At 32.3% G+C, this 17,316-nt stretch overlaps 2 protein-coding genes across 2 annotated transcripts; one reads left to right on the top strand and one right to left on the bottom strand.

The window, feature by feature from the left end:
* Positions 1 to 3,352: 3,352 nt before the first annotated feature.
* Als2 (Amyotrophic lateral sclerosis 2) lies at positions 3,353 to 13,087 on the bottom strand. Its single transcript, XM_090115797.1, has 9 exons — positions 9,905 to 13,087; positions 9,491 to 9,822; positions 9,156 to 9,370; positions 8,630 to 8,960; positions 7,863 to 8,116; positions 7,192 to 7,368; positions 6,562 to 6,734; positions 5,337 to 5,500; positions 3,353 to 5,103 (listed from the first exon to the last, which is right to left on the bottom strand). Exons 1-9 carry the CDS (start codon positions 12,972 to 12,974, stop codon positions 5,053 to 5,055), a joined length of 4,767 nt encoding a protein of 1,588 aa, XP_089971923.1. The 5' UTR covers positions 12,975 to 13,087; the 3' UTR covers positions 3,353 to 5,052.
* A 455-nt stretch (positions 13,088 to 13,542) lies between these two features.
* On the top strand, positions 13,543 to 16,839 carry eIF3h (eukaryotic translation initiation factor 3 subunit h). The gene is made up of 5 exons (XM_090115786.1): positions 13,543 to 13,691; positions 14,334 to 14,551; positions 15,187 to 15,346; positions 15,712 to 15,916; positions 16,458 to 16,839. Exons 1-5 carry the CDS (start codon positions 13,614 to 13,616, stop codon positions 16,811 to 16,813), a joined length of 1,017 nt encoding a protein of 338 aa, XP_089971912.1. The 5' UTR covers positions 13,543 to 13,613; the 3' UTR covers positions 16,814 to 16,839.
* Positions 16,840 to 17,316: the final 477 nt, after the last annotated feature.

Raw genomic sequence — 17,316 nt, 5'->3', positions numbered from 1 at the left:
AATGTATTACTCTGATTCCACCGTTAAATAAATAAAAAATATATTTAAGCAAAACATATAAAACTCGGTAAAACATAATTATCTCGCTCTTATGCATTGGTTTAAATGTTAAAGAGAAATGGTGTGGAAGCTTTTTATCGATTTTACTGTTATTAATTTCTTATAAAAATTTACAGATTTCAATATAAATTTATATTATTGTTTGCTTCTATTCAGTCATATTGCAATGGACATAAAATATATATAACGCAGTATTAACTAGTTTTGTAGAATTTGATGCCATGATACATATTACTAGAGAACCTTGTGGTTTAAATATATTTTTACACGTAAAATCTAAGAGAGTAAAATTATGAAAAACGTCGCGTCAATATCATAAGGCAATGAATTTAAAGTAGTGGAACTTGATTGTCTGTCAAATATGCTTTTACTTTTTTATAAACGGTTAGTTACTAAAGTTCTTTGCATAAAATAGTTTTTAAATAATGTGTCCTTTTATACTATTTAAAATTAATTTCTTTCGATTAAATTCTAAAATTCATCAAAAAAAGAAATGTCACTTTAAGCGTAAGTTTTGGATAAGGAATAACTTGATGGTGCTTGCAGTATTATTATAAGCAACAAAAACGATTCGAATGAACAAAACGACTTATGCACTAAACGCACATTTGGCACTAACTCGGAGAAGGTTTGGTATAATTTTTTTTTACTTTTAACAATCGTGGCGTATAAGCTATTTATTATTCTTTTGCTTAGCAAAAAATCTTAATTTTATTATTTGTTTATTATAAGCAATATTTGTTTCGGTAATAGGCGTGTAAATAAGATTTTTATTTGACCGACTCGTACGGTCTTCACAATTCATTCACTAAAATTAAAATTATTATTTTATGTACATGTTTGTTATTTAGTGACTACGACGGTGTATGTATATACCCTATATTTACTAGATGTACGGTATTCATAGTTCGTATCCTCGTCTTTTTAACGTAATATAACCGACAGTGACCTGTAATCCACTCTTTCCCGCCAAATTGGGGATACGTCAATGTTCACTGACATCTGTCAGACATCTTGATATCTGATTGGTCGATATTCGTATCATGCAATCTATTGGCCAATCATAAATGTTCATTTTTAATTATGAATCGACCGTCCTTAAATGCGTTGAATGACGCATTTTCATTTATCGTAATAAGTATCCGCCTTATTAGGCACATTTTTAAGAGTTCCCTCACATGTAACGTGGATTACGAAGTTTTGGTAACATTTGAAATCATCCATGAACCACGGTAGAGCATTTATTTATAAGCATTAACACGATAGATGTAGGATGTTATAGTAATATATACGTTGATTTCTCTAGTTTTTAAGCGTTCCGTTGTTTAAATAACGTTTTATTTAACGCAGATTTCATGAAACGTGTTTCCCCCGTGAATTTTTTCGATGATATACTTTTTAATTATTGTATTTGACAGTCGAAATCGTCCAACTATGTTATTTAGTAGTTATGAATAATAATTAATTGTTAATTTGATATGAAATTAATGCATGCAATAAAACTCGATTGATATTTCGCTATTAATGTCTTATGTGTAAAAAATATTTTATGTAGTAACATTTAATTATTCGAGATTGGGAATTCGTTGTTATATTAATTTTTCAAAATGTTTTTTTATGATGTATTTTAATAATAAGGTATATTAATGAGAGAATAGTGATTTTAACGCAATAACTTTGTGTCTGGATTCTTAGCTAACTTTACTGCTTGTTGGTTACGAGGCAAGCGTGAAATAATTATGAGAAATTATGCGCCATATATAAAGTTCTATCTAGCTATTTATTTTGTAATCGTAATTGTCGATGTGCCTTTTATTTGTATATTGATTTTGATGTTTATCTAGTGTTGCCTCCATATGAATACCGTGAACTACTTAAATATGTATAAGTGCAGAAATATTGTTTTCATTTAATGCCCTTCATAGTTATCTTGTATTTTAGTTCGCTCCGAAACAAAGTACAAATCAGTTAGCAGTTAATGCGAACAAAACAGCGATTTAGTCCGTTATTTTTATATTAAATATAAGGTTGTGCTTATGCTGTACTACATATCATTCATATTATTGGCCTTCCCTTTAAGAGTTTTGCTTATGAATTATTTTAATTTCGGATTCCATAGAGACCCACCTAGTCACTGCCTATTTCACAACTTGGATCACATTTTACAACGGTACAATCCTATTATCAGTATTGTAAATAGAATATTTTATGACTAATTAATTTTATTTACAGTATTTTTAGTATTTTATGTATCTCTGTAAAATGTTACCTTTTAGATAAATTTAATGATAAAAGGTTCAGAGGTCAGTCGCTCTGTCTTTATACATAATCCCTTCACAATAGCGCGGACTAGTTCAGTATATAAATATTTGGAAATTTAATGATAGCAAATTATTAAAAAAAGTATAAATTAAATTTTATTATATAGGTAGTCACCTGATTCATTTCTGAACATACAGATTGCTCGAAGGACCTTTTAATTGTAACAGTTCATTTAAAGCTCGGGTTAGATTTTTTAATGTTATTGTTTGTCGATGTTTGAATATAATAACTAGGTGTTGGCGTGTAGATATATTGTACAGCAAAGGACGGTATAATGAGCTCGTAAAGTCGCCCCCAATAGTTGAATTGTATCTAACGGTATACACCTGTTTTTTATACTATCTGAATGAGTCAAACTGAATGAACATTTGGGAGCGACTGTACCCACAAGAAAATAGACAAGTGAGAGGTATTATATATGTATGTAATAGCCATATATATGGAATCGGGAGAGTAGCTAGGTAACATTTACCTGACACGAAATTTATATAATGGTGTACATTTTTGATATGACGTTGTACAAAAGAGACATTTGGTATGTTATTTTATAGGAATGAAATAAATAGCCTTAATAAACATAACTGTCTATTATTTTTTATTGTTTTTACTTATTCCCCTGATTTGTTTCTGTGAATAAATGATTATTCTTATTCCGTGACAAGAGCTCTATAAATATTCGTTACACGATTCGAGGATTTTTGTTCCAAGCGTATACTGTTAATTGCAAAGAAAGTAGACTTAACCCTTTTTGATATATTCTCCAATTTTCAATAACAAATTTTATTGTATTACCACCACAAATAATATACTACATACTGTTACTTCATAAAATATAGCTTAACGAAACAGGAAATCTTGGCGTAATTTGATTTGATAAAATTAAAGCAACTGAAAATGTGTAATTAGGGTATACATATAACAATCTTATAATATATTTCAATAAAACACAGGATTTATCATAGAACTTTTATATTTTAAATTTCTTCAAATTCACAATGACACTTTAATGAGATATACAATTTATATTTTCACTTAGTTAATGATATGTTATCTTAATTTTTAATGCCGAAAGCAAGTAACAAAAATTGAAAGTCTTTGGTGAAATCTCGAAAGCAATAGACAAAGAAACATTTTGGCATTTTACTTTTCAATAGATATTTATATTCTAAAAAAAAATCATATTTGTTTTGAGTTAATCTATTCCTTTCTTTCTCTAAACAATATTATAACACGAAAATAAATACGCTACACGTACCTAATGTATGAGAATTTGGGAATGTAATAACTAAACTATTAACAACAGTTGTACTCTTAACTTTGGATCAATAATAATTAAAGCTATGCATGAACATTAAATATTAAAAATATATCAAAAATAAATATTTGATGTTAATATTTCGCATTCAGTTATACCTCGTTTCGTTCTAAAATTAATCCAACAGAAAAATAACATTAAAACAATTTAGTATCTAAATAAAATTTTAACGAAAAACATATTTTTTAAACAATGGCAAGTCAGACAATAAAAATAATGGAACGTTAAAATACTTAAAACATTCAAATAAATAAATAAAACGGACAATTTTAAAGAATAAAATAACTAGCACTTTTTATGTTATGGCTATAATAATTGAATAAAAATTAATAAATTATAATCAGATAAATACTATTCTGTCTTACTGTTCTGACCTCATATTTCTCCGTATCAATGAATTTATTTTTTATACAATATAGTTATCGCTATTTAAGTTTTTAAAAATAATTATAATATTGAATTACAGACATGCTGTAAATGTTGAGTTATTGGAACAACATGCAATGTTTATAAACATCAATATAATAAAACATGCCATACATAACATTATAGATATGTAGAAATAAATATTTAGTCTATTTTGACATAAGTATATGTAAATTATAACTTTATTGATCATACGAGGCTCGAGAGAAATTACTTGAATTTAAAACTAAAGTTTCTATAAAAGTACTTTCGCATTATGTAAAATTATTCTTTTGCCGAGATTATAAAATGGAATGTCTAAAATTTAATATAACTACTTACTAGTGTAAGTTAAATTAAACCATATATTATTGCAAATATTGAACAGCGTTTAGTTACCTACTATTAAAATCCTTAACATTATAAAATACTACTTTCAACATCAACAGCAACATTATAATTGAATACTGCGCCTCCTCGCGTACATTTCAATAATATTTTTGGTTATACTGATTTTCATAAAACTAGTACCTATTTTGTTCTGTCTCTTAAATTGGGACTTACTCGAATGACCATTCATCTGTTACGAAAAATTTATAAAATTAATATTTTTACGTTTCATAGCGTTTATTATGGTCAGTTTTTATTACTTTACAGCTGTTTTACACGAACAAAATTTTAATTAGTACGAAAATAAATTTAATAATTACGATTTTTATCACTATTGTTTATTACGGCTAGTTTTATTAGGGATGTAGGACTTATACATATTTTTATTTCGTATAAAATTTGGTTATATTTTTGTTCTGTTAAAACATGACACTAACACTATAGTCTATAACGCACACTTCTAGCGGTTTAGCAAACAAACATGGCAGATACAATACAATTATCTGCTGCAGCAAACACTGACCAACAATACAAAGTATTTCGAGACCAATAAAACTTATTCATAACGAATTGATCGACATTTTTTCTTGAAGTATTTGGAAGTAGCAGGCCTGGAATAAAAAAAAAAACAATTATTAACTTAATTATTTATCTTTTGAAATACTTTTTAGTATCTAATAACAGGGTTGAAGAAAACAATCTTTGAAGCGGTGTGTATATACAATTAGTGCACGTATTGTAATTTTTTTGGTTTCAAAAATTATCGACTTTGTTCTTTCATTTATTTTTTTTTAATTCAGACCTTTCGTTTTAGTGACAACTATGTTTTATAGCCTGTATTAACCTTAAGCGTGGTGAACATTAGCCCCAGTTCCCCACGGTGCAGTGCGGGCGGCAGGAAGTCCTCCACAAAGTGCAGCTCGGAGCCCAGCTGCAACACCCTCGCGCGGACCACCACGAAGTGGAACACTGGGAACAGCTCGTCCATGCTCCATAGGTACTGCGCGCCTAGTCAATAAGTAAAGACTTATTTATTTATTTATTTATTCATTCTTTATTGCTCTGAAATAACTTAACTAGGAACTTAATCTAATTATAAATTAAAACAAATGGCGGTCTTATCGGTAAATAGCGATTTCTTCCAGACAACCAGACGTACGGAAGGAAGTTAGTTAGAGGAGAGGAATAGGGCAGTAAGAATATATTAATATGAACGAGATTATGTACAATAAACAAAATATATATTCACAATAGTAGGTATAGGAAGGAATAATTAAAGCCATAAAGATATATAAAGCGATGAAGATATTATAATAACTTGACTTGTGTTAGAGTTCTAACGCACGAACGGCAAGTTGTGAACGGCAATTAGACTACTTCAGCCGTCGACGCGGACGTATTGACTGCTGCCACCGACGCTTCAATGACATGTGGCCACACTTCGTGTGTTAGAACTCTTAATAGCTAAAATGCGCACATAAACATACGCACAATGCGAAATAACTCAAACGCACAGAATTACTATGACACATTTTTACACACATTCAATAGATAGATTGATAGAATTTCTGTATTCGCAGGTAAAAAGAAATACAGAAAAAAAAAACATGAAAAATAACAGTTTTCCACGTATGGACTTAGCTTATTATGGTGAAAACAATGACCAAAAGTCCAGTATTTTCACTACTATTTTTCAACCATAGCCTGTTGTAGCCATAAATATCATACGAGTACAACAAAAATTATGTAATTAAAATTGAAGTACATAGAACCATAACAAACATAGCACTACTTATAAAAAAAAATAAACATTTGTATTTGTGTGACATAGATAAAATCTGATAAACAAACAATATCCAACTAAGGGCCGATTTTTCAATGCTTGGATAAAACTTATCCGTCCAATAAAGTATTACACGATAATATTAAAATGTCACGTAAACTGTCAAATACGGCAATTAGAATACGTTTTTAAAATGGTAGTTTTATACATTATTCGACGAATAAGTTTTATCCAAGCACTGAAAAATCGGCCCTGAAGTAAGTAATACAAATAAAAATTGACTCACCAAGTTCCTGCTGCACAGCAGTAGTCATCTTCTGGAAGGTGCTCCGGATGACCAGCAGCTTCTCCATGGGTGAGAAGGTGGTCTTCAGCTGCTGCAGCGTCTCCACCGCCTCCTGGAACTGCTCGCGGGGAGAATATGGCGGCGACTGGCTGTTGGTTTTCGTCCAGAACTTCCTGCAAATATTAGAAAGAAGTTTATGTCCTTTCTCGGGTATCAAAATATCTCCATACCAAATTTCATGAAAATTGGTTCAGTAGTTTAGGCGTGATTGAGTAACAGACAGAGTTACTTTCGCATTTATATTTATATTATATTAGTATGGATTTTCAAAACAAATTTAATTGAAATTAAAATCAATATTTCCTATTGAAAATTTTAATTTAGACCGCTTTTTTGTTATTTTATTATTGCTGAACCACAGCAGAAACTGACAGAACAAGTGTATAATATATTGCGCTTTCGTTCGTGGCTCGGGCGAAGCCGAGACGGAGTTAATAAGTTATTTATTAATTTTAATATTTGCAGAAGACGTTATTTTAACAGCACGAAGAAACATTTTACCAAAACAATTCCTAAATTTATAGAATTGCAATATTCTTCAACAAATTTCACATAAAATTTCTAACTTACTGATCGATCCCCAGAAACGCCATGAGCGTAGTGTCCGGCTGTTTATTCCATTTGAGCAATCTCCTCCAATACAAATCGTCTTCTCTCTTATTATGAAGCGCGTATAATACGAATAAGGCCGGATGCACACGAGGCAGGAGTGTGGGTTGTAAGAGCGATGCCGCTGATACCACCTCACTGTGTAACAAGCCTTAGATTCGATGTGTGTTTCGTACATTTAACAAAACTTTAGGTTAAAACATAAAAGTAAATAAAACGTATTATTTCTACATCTTTGGAATTATTCGCAAAATTCTTCATTCCTTTTAATTTCGCAACAAGTGAATTTAAATGTGGCAACTTGCTTGACTGAGCGATGTGTTAAAGATAGTGCACGTACATCAAAATGACGATCAAAGCAAGCATTCTTATATTAACAGCATCTTGATATGAACAAAGTATATCTATTAGAATCTTAATTCAAAATAATGAAGAATAAATTTATTTGATCTTTACCTAGCAAAGAAAAAACTGATTTTAATATACTTTTTTATAGCATTTTATGATATAATATTTGTCGACTGTTACTACAATTTTACAAACATTACATCAATGTTAATCAACTGTATTACGCGATATTATCATAAATCAACTGCACAGGAAAATAAAATATAAAATTATATAAAACTCACCCATCAATAGGGTTGCTATCCTCCATACCATCCTCACTCTCCTTATACGGCAACACTATATCCGTGCCCTCTGGCGGCAGTACCGGGAACAATAACCTCACAACTTGGTACAATCGTGTTGTTATACTCTTTAGTTCTTTCACCGCATGGCTTAGTAAGAGAGGATGGACTCTAACACCCCCATATGTGGTGTTAAACGCGTTAGTTAGGCTTAGTACTAGCTGTCCAAGGGGGTGGTGGGTTGTTTCACAGGCCTGGAAATTGATCATTAGATTACTTTTACTGTTTGCTTTGGAACCTTAGTGAAGTTTGTTAAAAAAATGTTCAGTTTGAAATTGCATATTGGGATATTCTATTCTTCCGCATGCCAAAAGAAGTCAACGAAAAAGGCAGGAATAATATTTTAAGGGATCGTAAAAAATATGCTCCAATTTACTATCCAAGTATTTTAACGATTTACGAACCGTCAGCATCTTTTCGTATTTTAAAGATCTTTTTATAATAGATGTAGTAAATATATGGTAAGTTAGTATGTATATTAGTAATGTAGGAATATCTATACGCGAAAGCTATATTTAGTTTTATGATACGATCGCAATGTTAAGAATCCATATTAATTATTAATGAGTAGATACGCTAATTTAATTAAAGAAACAATGTATCAAAAACCCCATTTAGATAAAACAAACAATGTTTTACTCAGATAAAAAAATAGTAAGATTCATTAACGCATACAAGCATAATAAAGATAAAAAATGTTTACTCACATTGTACAAATACTGTTTTAATTCCGTGTAATCGTTCAGACTGAGGCTCTTTTGTCCAAAATGTGGGATCACTTCTAGGCAATCGACGGATTTTTCTAGATCGGATCCGTTGTTTTTCTTAGGACTTTTCATGTGTTGTTTATTAGAGCAAGATATAGCGACGGCTACGTTTTGCCAGATTTTCATATTTTCGATAGTGGGACATGGACCGTTTGCGAAGTGATTGCCGGTTGGCGTCAATATTGTCTCTGGAACGCCCAAACAGTGGAAGCATTGTCGGAACAGGGCGTTCCATTTCTGGTTTGGCGCAACGCTCAGTTTGCCGAAAGAACTGAAATTTAATTAAATTGAACACGACTCGCGACAAACTATGTCGAGACTTAATATTTTTAAAGTTTTTATGAATAGTATTAGGCTTCTTATTACAGAAAAATTAAAGCAGGCTGTCGAAATTTCAAAAAATTAAGTACTATAACTTAATTCATAAATACTTATTTTCAGCAGTATTTTTAAGTACGAAACTTACTTTGGCTTTGAATTCGCCGGTAGAGCGGGGTTTGAAACGTTCAGGTGCATGACACCATTGGATATTTTCACGCCCTCTGTCCAAGCGCCAGTTAGGGCACCTTCAATTCGATCGCCACTTGAGAATGTTAGGACACCCTTCCCCGAAAATACTCCAGCTGATCGAAATTCACCTTCATAATGTGTTCCGTCCTCAAAAACCATTACTCCATGACCCTAAGGCGAAAGAAAACAAGTATTATCAATTCGCTAAACGAATGATAAATACTAAAGAAAATAAGACATATTTCATTGGCAAATATTATGCGATAATAAACAAAATAAATACGCGCTAACCGTTAAAACATCTTGCGTAAACAATCCTTCGTAGTAAATACCGTCGAGGGTCACTATAAGGCCACAGCCGTGCTTTTTATTATCGCTCCAGTTGCCCAAATACTTTTCACCTTTACCAATGTCGTCCATGACGCCGTACCCTTGACGTACGCCTGCTACCCACTCCCCGGTATATATAGTTGCGGAAGAGGACGTAAAATCACCCTGTTTTTTAATGCCATGCCCATGAGAATGTCCGTCTTTGAAGTAGCCCTCATATATGTCCCCAGACGCGTATTTCATGATACCATAACCATTCTGAAGATTATCTTTCCACTGGCCATCGTATATACCTGAAAAACAGAACGTTTCATGGATAGAAGAACATTTTTGTGCAAAGTAAAAACAATGAGAGAAATTTAGAACACAAATTACCTACTCCAGGTATGTCCATTTTTCCGTGGCCACAGAGTGCGTTCAATTGAAACTGACCAACATAAACCTTGCCATCAGGCCATTCTACTTTGCCACTGCCATGCACTTTACCGTCCAACCATCTGCCATTGTACTTAGCATCTTTGTAAAACGTTTGTTTACTCGAAAATACGTAACTCGCACTTCTAATTGCAGGAGGTTTAAAAATGGTGTCCTTTTTTAAAACTGTTTTTATGGCCGTATTCAATGCTTGAATCCATTCTGCTTTTTCTTGTTCAGAATTAGTTGACACCAATATAATTTCTTCAGGGGTTGTGATTTGCAAAATATTCTGTAGCGAGTCACTATTAGGCGCGGCATCGACCCATAACGTTTCTAATGGGTGCAGAATCGGCGTACTACCATTGACATGAACAAACAAATCATTAAATAATATAAACCAATGAGAAGAAAATCGACCTGGATTAACAAGATTGAGTTGTTTCGATTTAGATTCCCTTAAAAGTCGACGTTCCGGAATTTTGTATTGCTCTAAACTCTTTCCTATAGTCTCCCAAAACAATTTTGTAACATCGGCGTCCTTTCGTCTTTTCTCTTGTTCCTCATTCAATGTATCTAATGTCGAGATCACTTTCGAAATTCTTTCTTCTATGTTCGATTTCGTTTCACCCTTTTTTCGTTTCGTCCTGTACCTTAATAATGATTGAGCAATACATTTATATGAGCTTAATCTTGTCAAGGGTTGAACAAACGCTAATGCTATGATGGCTTCAGACGTTTTCTTATTATTCTTCTGCTTATTGGATGGAAGTTGATCGCTAAACAAATTATAAACACTTGTAGGTACATCAATAATGTTGTTTATTTGAGCGAAACCACCAATAACAATCAAATTGCTTACAGCTATATAATACTTTTTGTACAAATAAATAAACTCTTCTAAATTTTTTATTAATGATATATCACATTCATTTATGTGTTTCTCAGCATATTGCCATGTTGAAAGCACATTTAATGCTGTTAAGTTTAAAATGTCACTAAATATATCACAAACCATTTCATAGACATTGGAATTTGAACTGATTGCTTTACTTTTCTTAAGAAATGGTTTGATAAGAGAATGATATATCAGTAGCATCTCTTCTAAATACCGTTGAGCAATTGAGAGGTTTTGAAATTCAGGACAAATGGCAGATTCTTCTATGGAACAATAACTTATACTGCCACTAGATAATATCCTCCAGTGATAGCAAACATTTTGGGGTTTTATTAAGCTTTGGGGCTCTGTTAGTTTCACAGTCTTTACTTTCTCATTATCATTTGCAGTTTCATTTGATTTTTCATTTAAGTTAACTATTGCCTCTGTAAAGCCGTCAGTATGTTTGCCCATGTAGTAGATATTTTCATTGTGTGTGTAGGCTAGTATGTGATTGTCTGTTGCTATCATATCTCTGATACGATCACTGTCAGAATTTTCTGTAAATTGTTTGGGACTACTTTTGTCTTCCCTGGAATCCAAACTTACCTGCTTGAAATGATTATATCCCCACATAAATAATCTCCCATCTAAAGTTAATGCGGCACAATGCCATTTTCCACAAGAAACTTTCTGAAGACCAAAACCTGAGAGGCTCATGACTACCATTGGCTTCACTCTTTTTACTGTATCTCCTATACCCAACTGACCATGGGTAATGTCTCCCCAGGTCCATAATTCAGTGGCCAAAATATTTTTACCAAGTTTTGACATACTCTTCAAAGTCTCATTCTTCCTTGCTGCTTCAAAATCCTTTTCACTGCTTATTGTACTTGTAGAAAATTGGAGATCATCAAATTTACTTGAATTACAACTGTATAGTAGGGAACTAATCATTTCTTCATTGCAATTACGATTTTGAATTTCGACAATATCATTATTATCACTACTGCCACTAACATGTCTTGATAATGTGGCCACTTTATCTCCTACAGTTTTAACGCCTTCATAAACAAAATTTGTTATATTTGTAACATTTTCTTTAATGATTCTTGTTGGTTTCTCTGTATATTCAACTAGATAATCTTCCCCAGCAGATACCCAAGATAGCTGTCTGCTGAGGAACTGTCTAGCTGCATCTGTATTTATAAATATATTGTTCAGCTTCTCTGTACTTGCATGTGGAGTTTCATTCTCATCAGTATTATTACCATCGGTATCTTCAATGTTTGATGTATTGTCTAATTCTAAATTACTATTTACATGTATGGGAGAATTTTGTTTAGCAACTTTGGATTCTTCTGAAGAGGGACTAGAATCTTCTGTAAAGCTCTGTGCATCAACATGAACATCAGTTTGAGGTGCTGTAGTACTACTTGAGTCTTCACTTGACTTACTTATATGAACTCCAAGAGGACATGTCTCCGATAAGGATGGGACAGATGCAGGGGACGCGAGACCAATTATAGTTTGACACTGAGAGCAATTTGACGCAAACACTTCTTCATCATCATTATCACTGTCGGTATCACAATTACCTGATTGCCTTACATTTTTCCTAGCAATTACAGCTGCAAAATTTTGGCCAATGGAAGCACTGTAGACTGTTCTTCCCTCAAAAAATGGAATCTTTTTAATACTACTTGTATCTAAACCTATTTGAGGCATAACCCCTGAGCCCCATAAGTGCCCATCACTACTTATATACAGCTGTCCAAAATCACTAGTAACAACATTTCTAAACTTTACTTTAGAGCTGTTACTCTTAAAGCCATGAGGACAGCATTTCGATTCTTCCTTAACAATGATTTCTTCTTTGTTTTTAAAACTGCAATTTGTTTTGTAGAGTCTTCCATGTTCATTGATAATATACAAGATATCATTATGATATGATATGTCGATAGCAGAGACGCCACAAATTTTTCTAAAATTTAAATTTTCTTCTTCAATACTACAATAATAGAGGCCATGGTCGTTTCCTAGTGCGAGAAAATCCGCGCCCAGTGAACAAAGCTTTACAATCTTTTCTGGCACATTCTGCGCTGATGAAACCTTCAAAGCTTCAATACCTCTCCAAAATTTATGTTGACTCATTTTATTACACCTTTATTCAGTATGTGATATTGTAGTATTCATATTATGTACTAAGAATTTTAATCTACTTTCCTCGACATCATTTCCTTCAATCACACACTTGATACAAAACTACATAATTAACAAGGTATTTTTAAATATTGAAGAATGTTTTTATTTGATATTAGTGGGTTGATTAAATTAATTAGCTGTAATTCTATAATTAAAATAAATTAACGATTCACATTATCAATTTGTATTTTCAATTTTGTACTGTTTTGAAATTGACACATGACATTTCAATATTTAGAAATTTTAAAAGGTGACACTGGGACTTGGGAGTTGCCATTTGTACTGAAGATAGCAAATATTGCTCCTTTTAGCAAAATTTGCTACTTTCAGTATTTCAAGTAGGTAATTTTCCTCCAGGGCCCATCCAAAATTTCCACACTGTAGAATTCTATAATCATGTACTAAGATCATCTAAAGATCATGTACATGCAATGTGGCTAGAAATGTAGCTAATTAGCTATATTACAATACATTGTTATCTGTATCACTGCTACAGTCTATGATAGAGGTTGTTCAACCGAATATGTCACTGTCATAATATGTCAGACCAATAAAAGCTCGTCTGGTCAATATCCTTTCCCTTCAAAAATGGCGAATCGCGGCGGTACATCTAGACGTGTTCCTGAAAATGAAGCCGCTATTACATATGTTCAATGTGATGGCTTGGTACGTAGTGATATTATTGCGATATAAATGTTGCGGAATTAAAATCTTATCAAAATATGTCCTATGTTATAGTTAGTTGACGCGTCATGTTTTACACATTTAATTTGTGGTTTTCACTAGTTGCATCCTTCTAAACATCATTAAAAGTACCACAGTATTAGTTTAGAGTAGTCTATATGCCATTGTTTCTGTTTGCTTCGTTTGCTATTTTGTTTTGAAAAATTTTAATAAGTTTATCCAGTTAGGTTATGTCGTGACCAAAAGTTTATTTACCTGGGACAATAATGTTTATGACTCATATGCTGTTTTGGGACACTCACTTCGTCACTTTCTAAATTGTGGATGACGTTATTCGACTTTTTCAATGAGTTCTAGTGAATAAAACGACATTTAACTGTGTCATGAATTGGCTAATGGCTCTTCACAATGATTATTATGAAATGCATGTAGCAGATAGCCTACCGTTGCTTCTTCCTCTTTTATTGACAAATAATAAAGACAACATAATACCTAGGTCACATATTCTGTCATTTTAATGCAGTGTAACAAATTAATAATCTCTTATTTCTTTCACATTAATAAATATATTACAATGTTTGACTTTTTTAAGACCTTTCATTATTTTACCATTAAAAATTTCAGGCGGTAATGAAAATAGTGAAGCACTGCCATGAAGAATCATGCAGTAACATGGAAGTCGCCCAAGGTGCCCTGCTGGGTCTTGTGGTCGAGAACCGCCTGGAGATCACCAACTGCTTCCCGTTCCCCAAGCATGATGATACCATGGATGAGGAGGAATACCAGCTGGACATGATGAGACGCCTGCGAAGAGTCAATGTCGATCATTTCCATGTTGGATGGTATGTATATCAATGTTTTTATTTCTAAAACAAAACATATTGTATAATAAATAAATGGTCCCTCAATACCTACTTAATCTATAAAAAACCCGCATCAAAATCAGTTGTGTAGTTTTTAAGATCTAAGCATACATACATATAGATATTAGGACAGAAGCGGGAAACGACTTTGCTTTATACCATGTAGTGATGTGAAAATGAAAGAAAATTAAGTGTTGTCGTTGTAAAGAGATCGACAGGATTTTCACACTGTATACAATAAACAACCGAACAAAAACAGAAAAGTAAAAAATAAAAAAGATTTGATATTATTAATTACTAAGTACATATTATTTAGATGTGCTATTTACTAAAAAGGTTTGATGTCGGTGCACGGTTAATTGTTGAAAGTATGTAGTTAATATAAAATATTAACAATTTAAAACTGAATACATATTATTGTACATGTACTCATTATATTATTTAACTGGACATTTTGCTTTAACTGTACTCATTATATTATTTAACTGGACATTTTGCTTTTTTTTATTTTCAAAATGTAGGTAATCCTTGCATAAAATCAAACACAAGAAAATTCTGTGTTGTAATAAAAATCATGTGTTTTAAAAATCAAAAATTTTATACATATATTCCAGGTACCAAAGTGCAGATGTTGGCAACTTCTTGAGTCAATCGCTCCTGGAGTCCCAGTATCACTACCAGACTTCAATTGAAGAGAGTGTCGTCGTTATTTACGACACTAAGAAGTCAGCAAGAGGATTCTTAACGCTTAAGGCTTATCGTCTTACTCCTCAGGTACTTTCTGTCATATTGTTGTTGTGTATTAAAATGTTTTGTTTTTATGTAGCATAGCATGTGCTTATTTAAAATAAATAAAATAAATTAATATTAAGGTTTTAAATATTGTAAAATGTTGTGTGAAGATTGTGAAATTGAAATGCCATTTGATTTTAGAATGTCCACTATTCCATAAGATTTATTTAAAGAAAGTTACACTTATTAAGAAATTTAGTCTTAATGAAAAAAAAATTGTTAAAATCTATAATTTCTCATTCACAATTAAATAAAATAATTTAATTATGCTAAATTTCATGGGAGGGAATCAATCAATTGTCAAGCCATTCTAATGCATACAATAATGTGTGAAATTATTATTACAGGCCATAGCCATGTACAAGGAGGGTGATTACACACCAGAAGCACTCCGTAATCTAAAGATTGGTTACGAAAGTCTGTTCATTGAAGTGCCGATTGTAATCCGCAATTCGCCGCTCACAAATATCATGATGTCAGAGTTGTCGGAGATGATCCCTGAGGAAGAGGGTTCTAAATTCTTGGACCTCGGTACCGCATCTGTTCTTGAAGGTATGTTTTTTCTTTCAGTTCTGTTAAAATAAAGTTGCATCCTTTATACCATTAAAATATTTATTGAAATGTTATTACACATTATTAATCGAAGTATATTTTCAACTACTAATCACAATCACTTTATATTTGACTAGATTTCCGTCCGCGCATTCTCCCGCTTTTTCAAAGAAAAAGCCGCATAGTTCCCGTTCTTGTGGGATTTCTGGGATAAAAAGCTTATTTCTTAATCTGGGTGTTCAGCTACCTACATACTAAATTTAATTGTCATTGGTTCAGTATTTGCATGAAAGAGTATCAAACAAGATGGCCTCACAAACTTTCGCATCTATAATATTAGTAGGATATATAAATTGTGTGATTTAAATTGTTATTCATAAACATGTGAACCATATACTTTAAAGAAAGAAAGAAAGAAAATAAATTTATTGCAAAAAACACAGCCAAAAACATTACAAAATTTATCTTAAGATTAGCAAACGGATACAGCTATAATTTTACTATAATTTTCCATTACAAATTCTTAACAAATTTGTCACAGGTCAACTCCGCAGCCTAATGGAACGCGTCGATGAATTAAATCAAGAGGCGATCAAGTTCAACAGATACCAACAATTGGTTGTTCGTCAGCAACAAGACAAGCACAGGTGGTTGTTGAAAAGGGCCCAAGAGAATGCGGCCAGGGCTGCCAAAGACGAACCTGCTCTACCTGAAGAAGATGTTAACAAACTATTCAAGCCATTACCAGTTCCTCCAAGGCTCAACCCTATGATTGTAGCGGGACAAATAAATACCTACAGCCAACATATCAGCCAGTTCTGTTCGCAGAGTCTCGCTAAAGTGTATTTGACTCAAGCGCTGCAAAACGCTAAAGAGTCGAAGCAGAATAGCAATTAATTTTTGGTATTAAAATTGTGCGATAATGTGGTGTTTTATTGTTTTACCTTATGCACTTAATAGCAACAAATTATTTTAAGATATTTATATACAAAGACCTTGTATATATAATACCACAGACTAATAATAATATACTACCAAGAAGCTTATAGGTATCTAATCATAGAAATCTAAATAACAAGACACAATAAATAGAAGTGCTGTAATGTCATAATTCGTATGAAAACCGCTGTCGCCAAAATCAACACATTCAAACCGAAAGCTAAACAGTACACACAAGTAAACTATGCATTTTATTGGACAGCTTGATTTTAGTGAAAACTAACTTATCTATTAAATTAAGATTTTGAATATGTATCCTAACGCACGAATTTACGGTTTATTTTAGAATAACATCCCTAAGTATATGAGACTTTTTGCTCCAATACGAACAAACGTGATAATAAGAATGGTCGACTGTGTCATTCATTGTTATTTCGATTACTATGGTGACACTCGTAATA

Source organism: Colias eurytheme, chromosome 2 (genome assembly GCF_061535395.1).
Source record: "Colias eurytheme isolate Ceu_HAF_F1 chromosome 2, ilColEury1 Martin Lab GWU primary, whole genome shotgun sequence".
NCBI lineage: Eukaryota > Metazoa > Arthropoda > Insecta > Lepidoptera > Pieridae > Colias > Colias eurytheme.
Note: the sequence above shows the minus strand (reverse complement) of the source record. Positions and strands in the feature narration are given on the sequence as shown.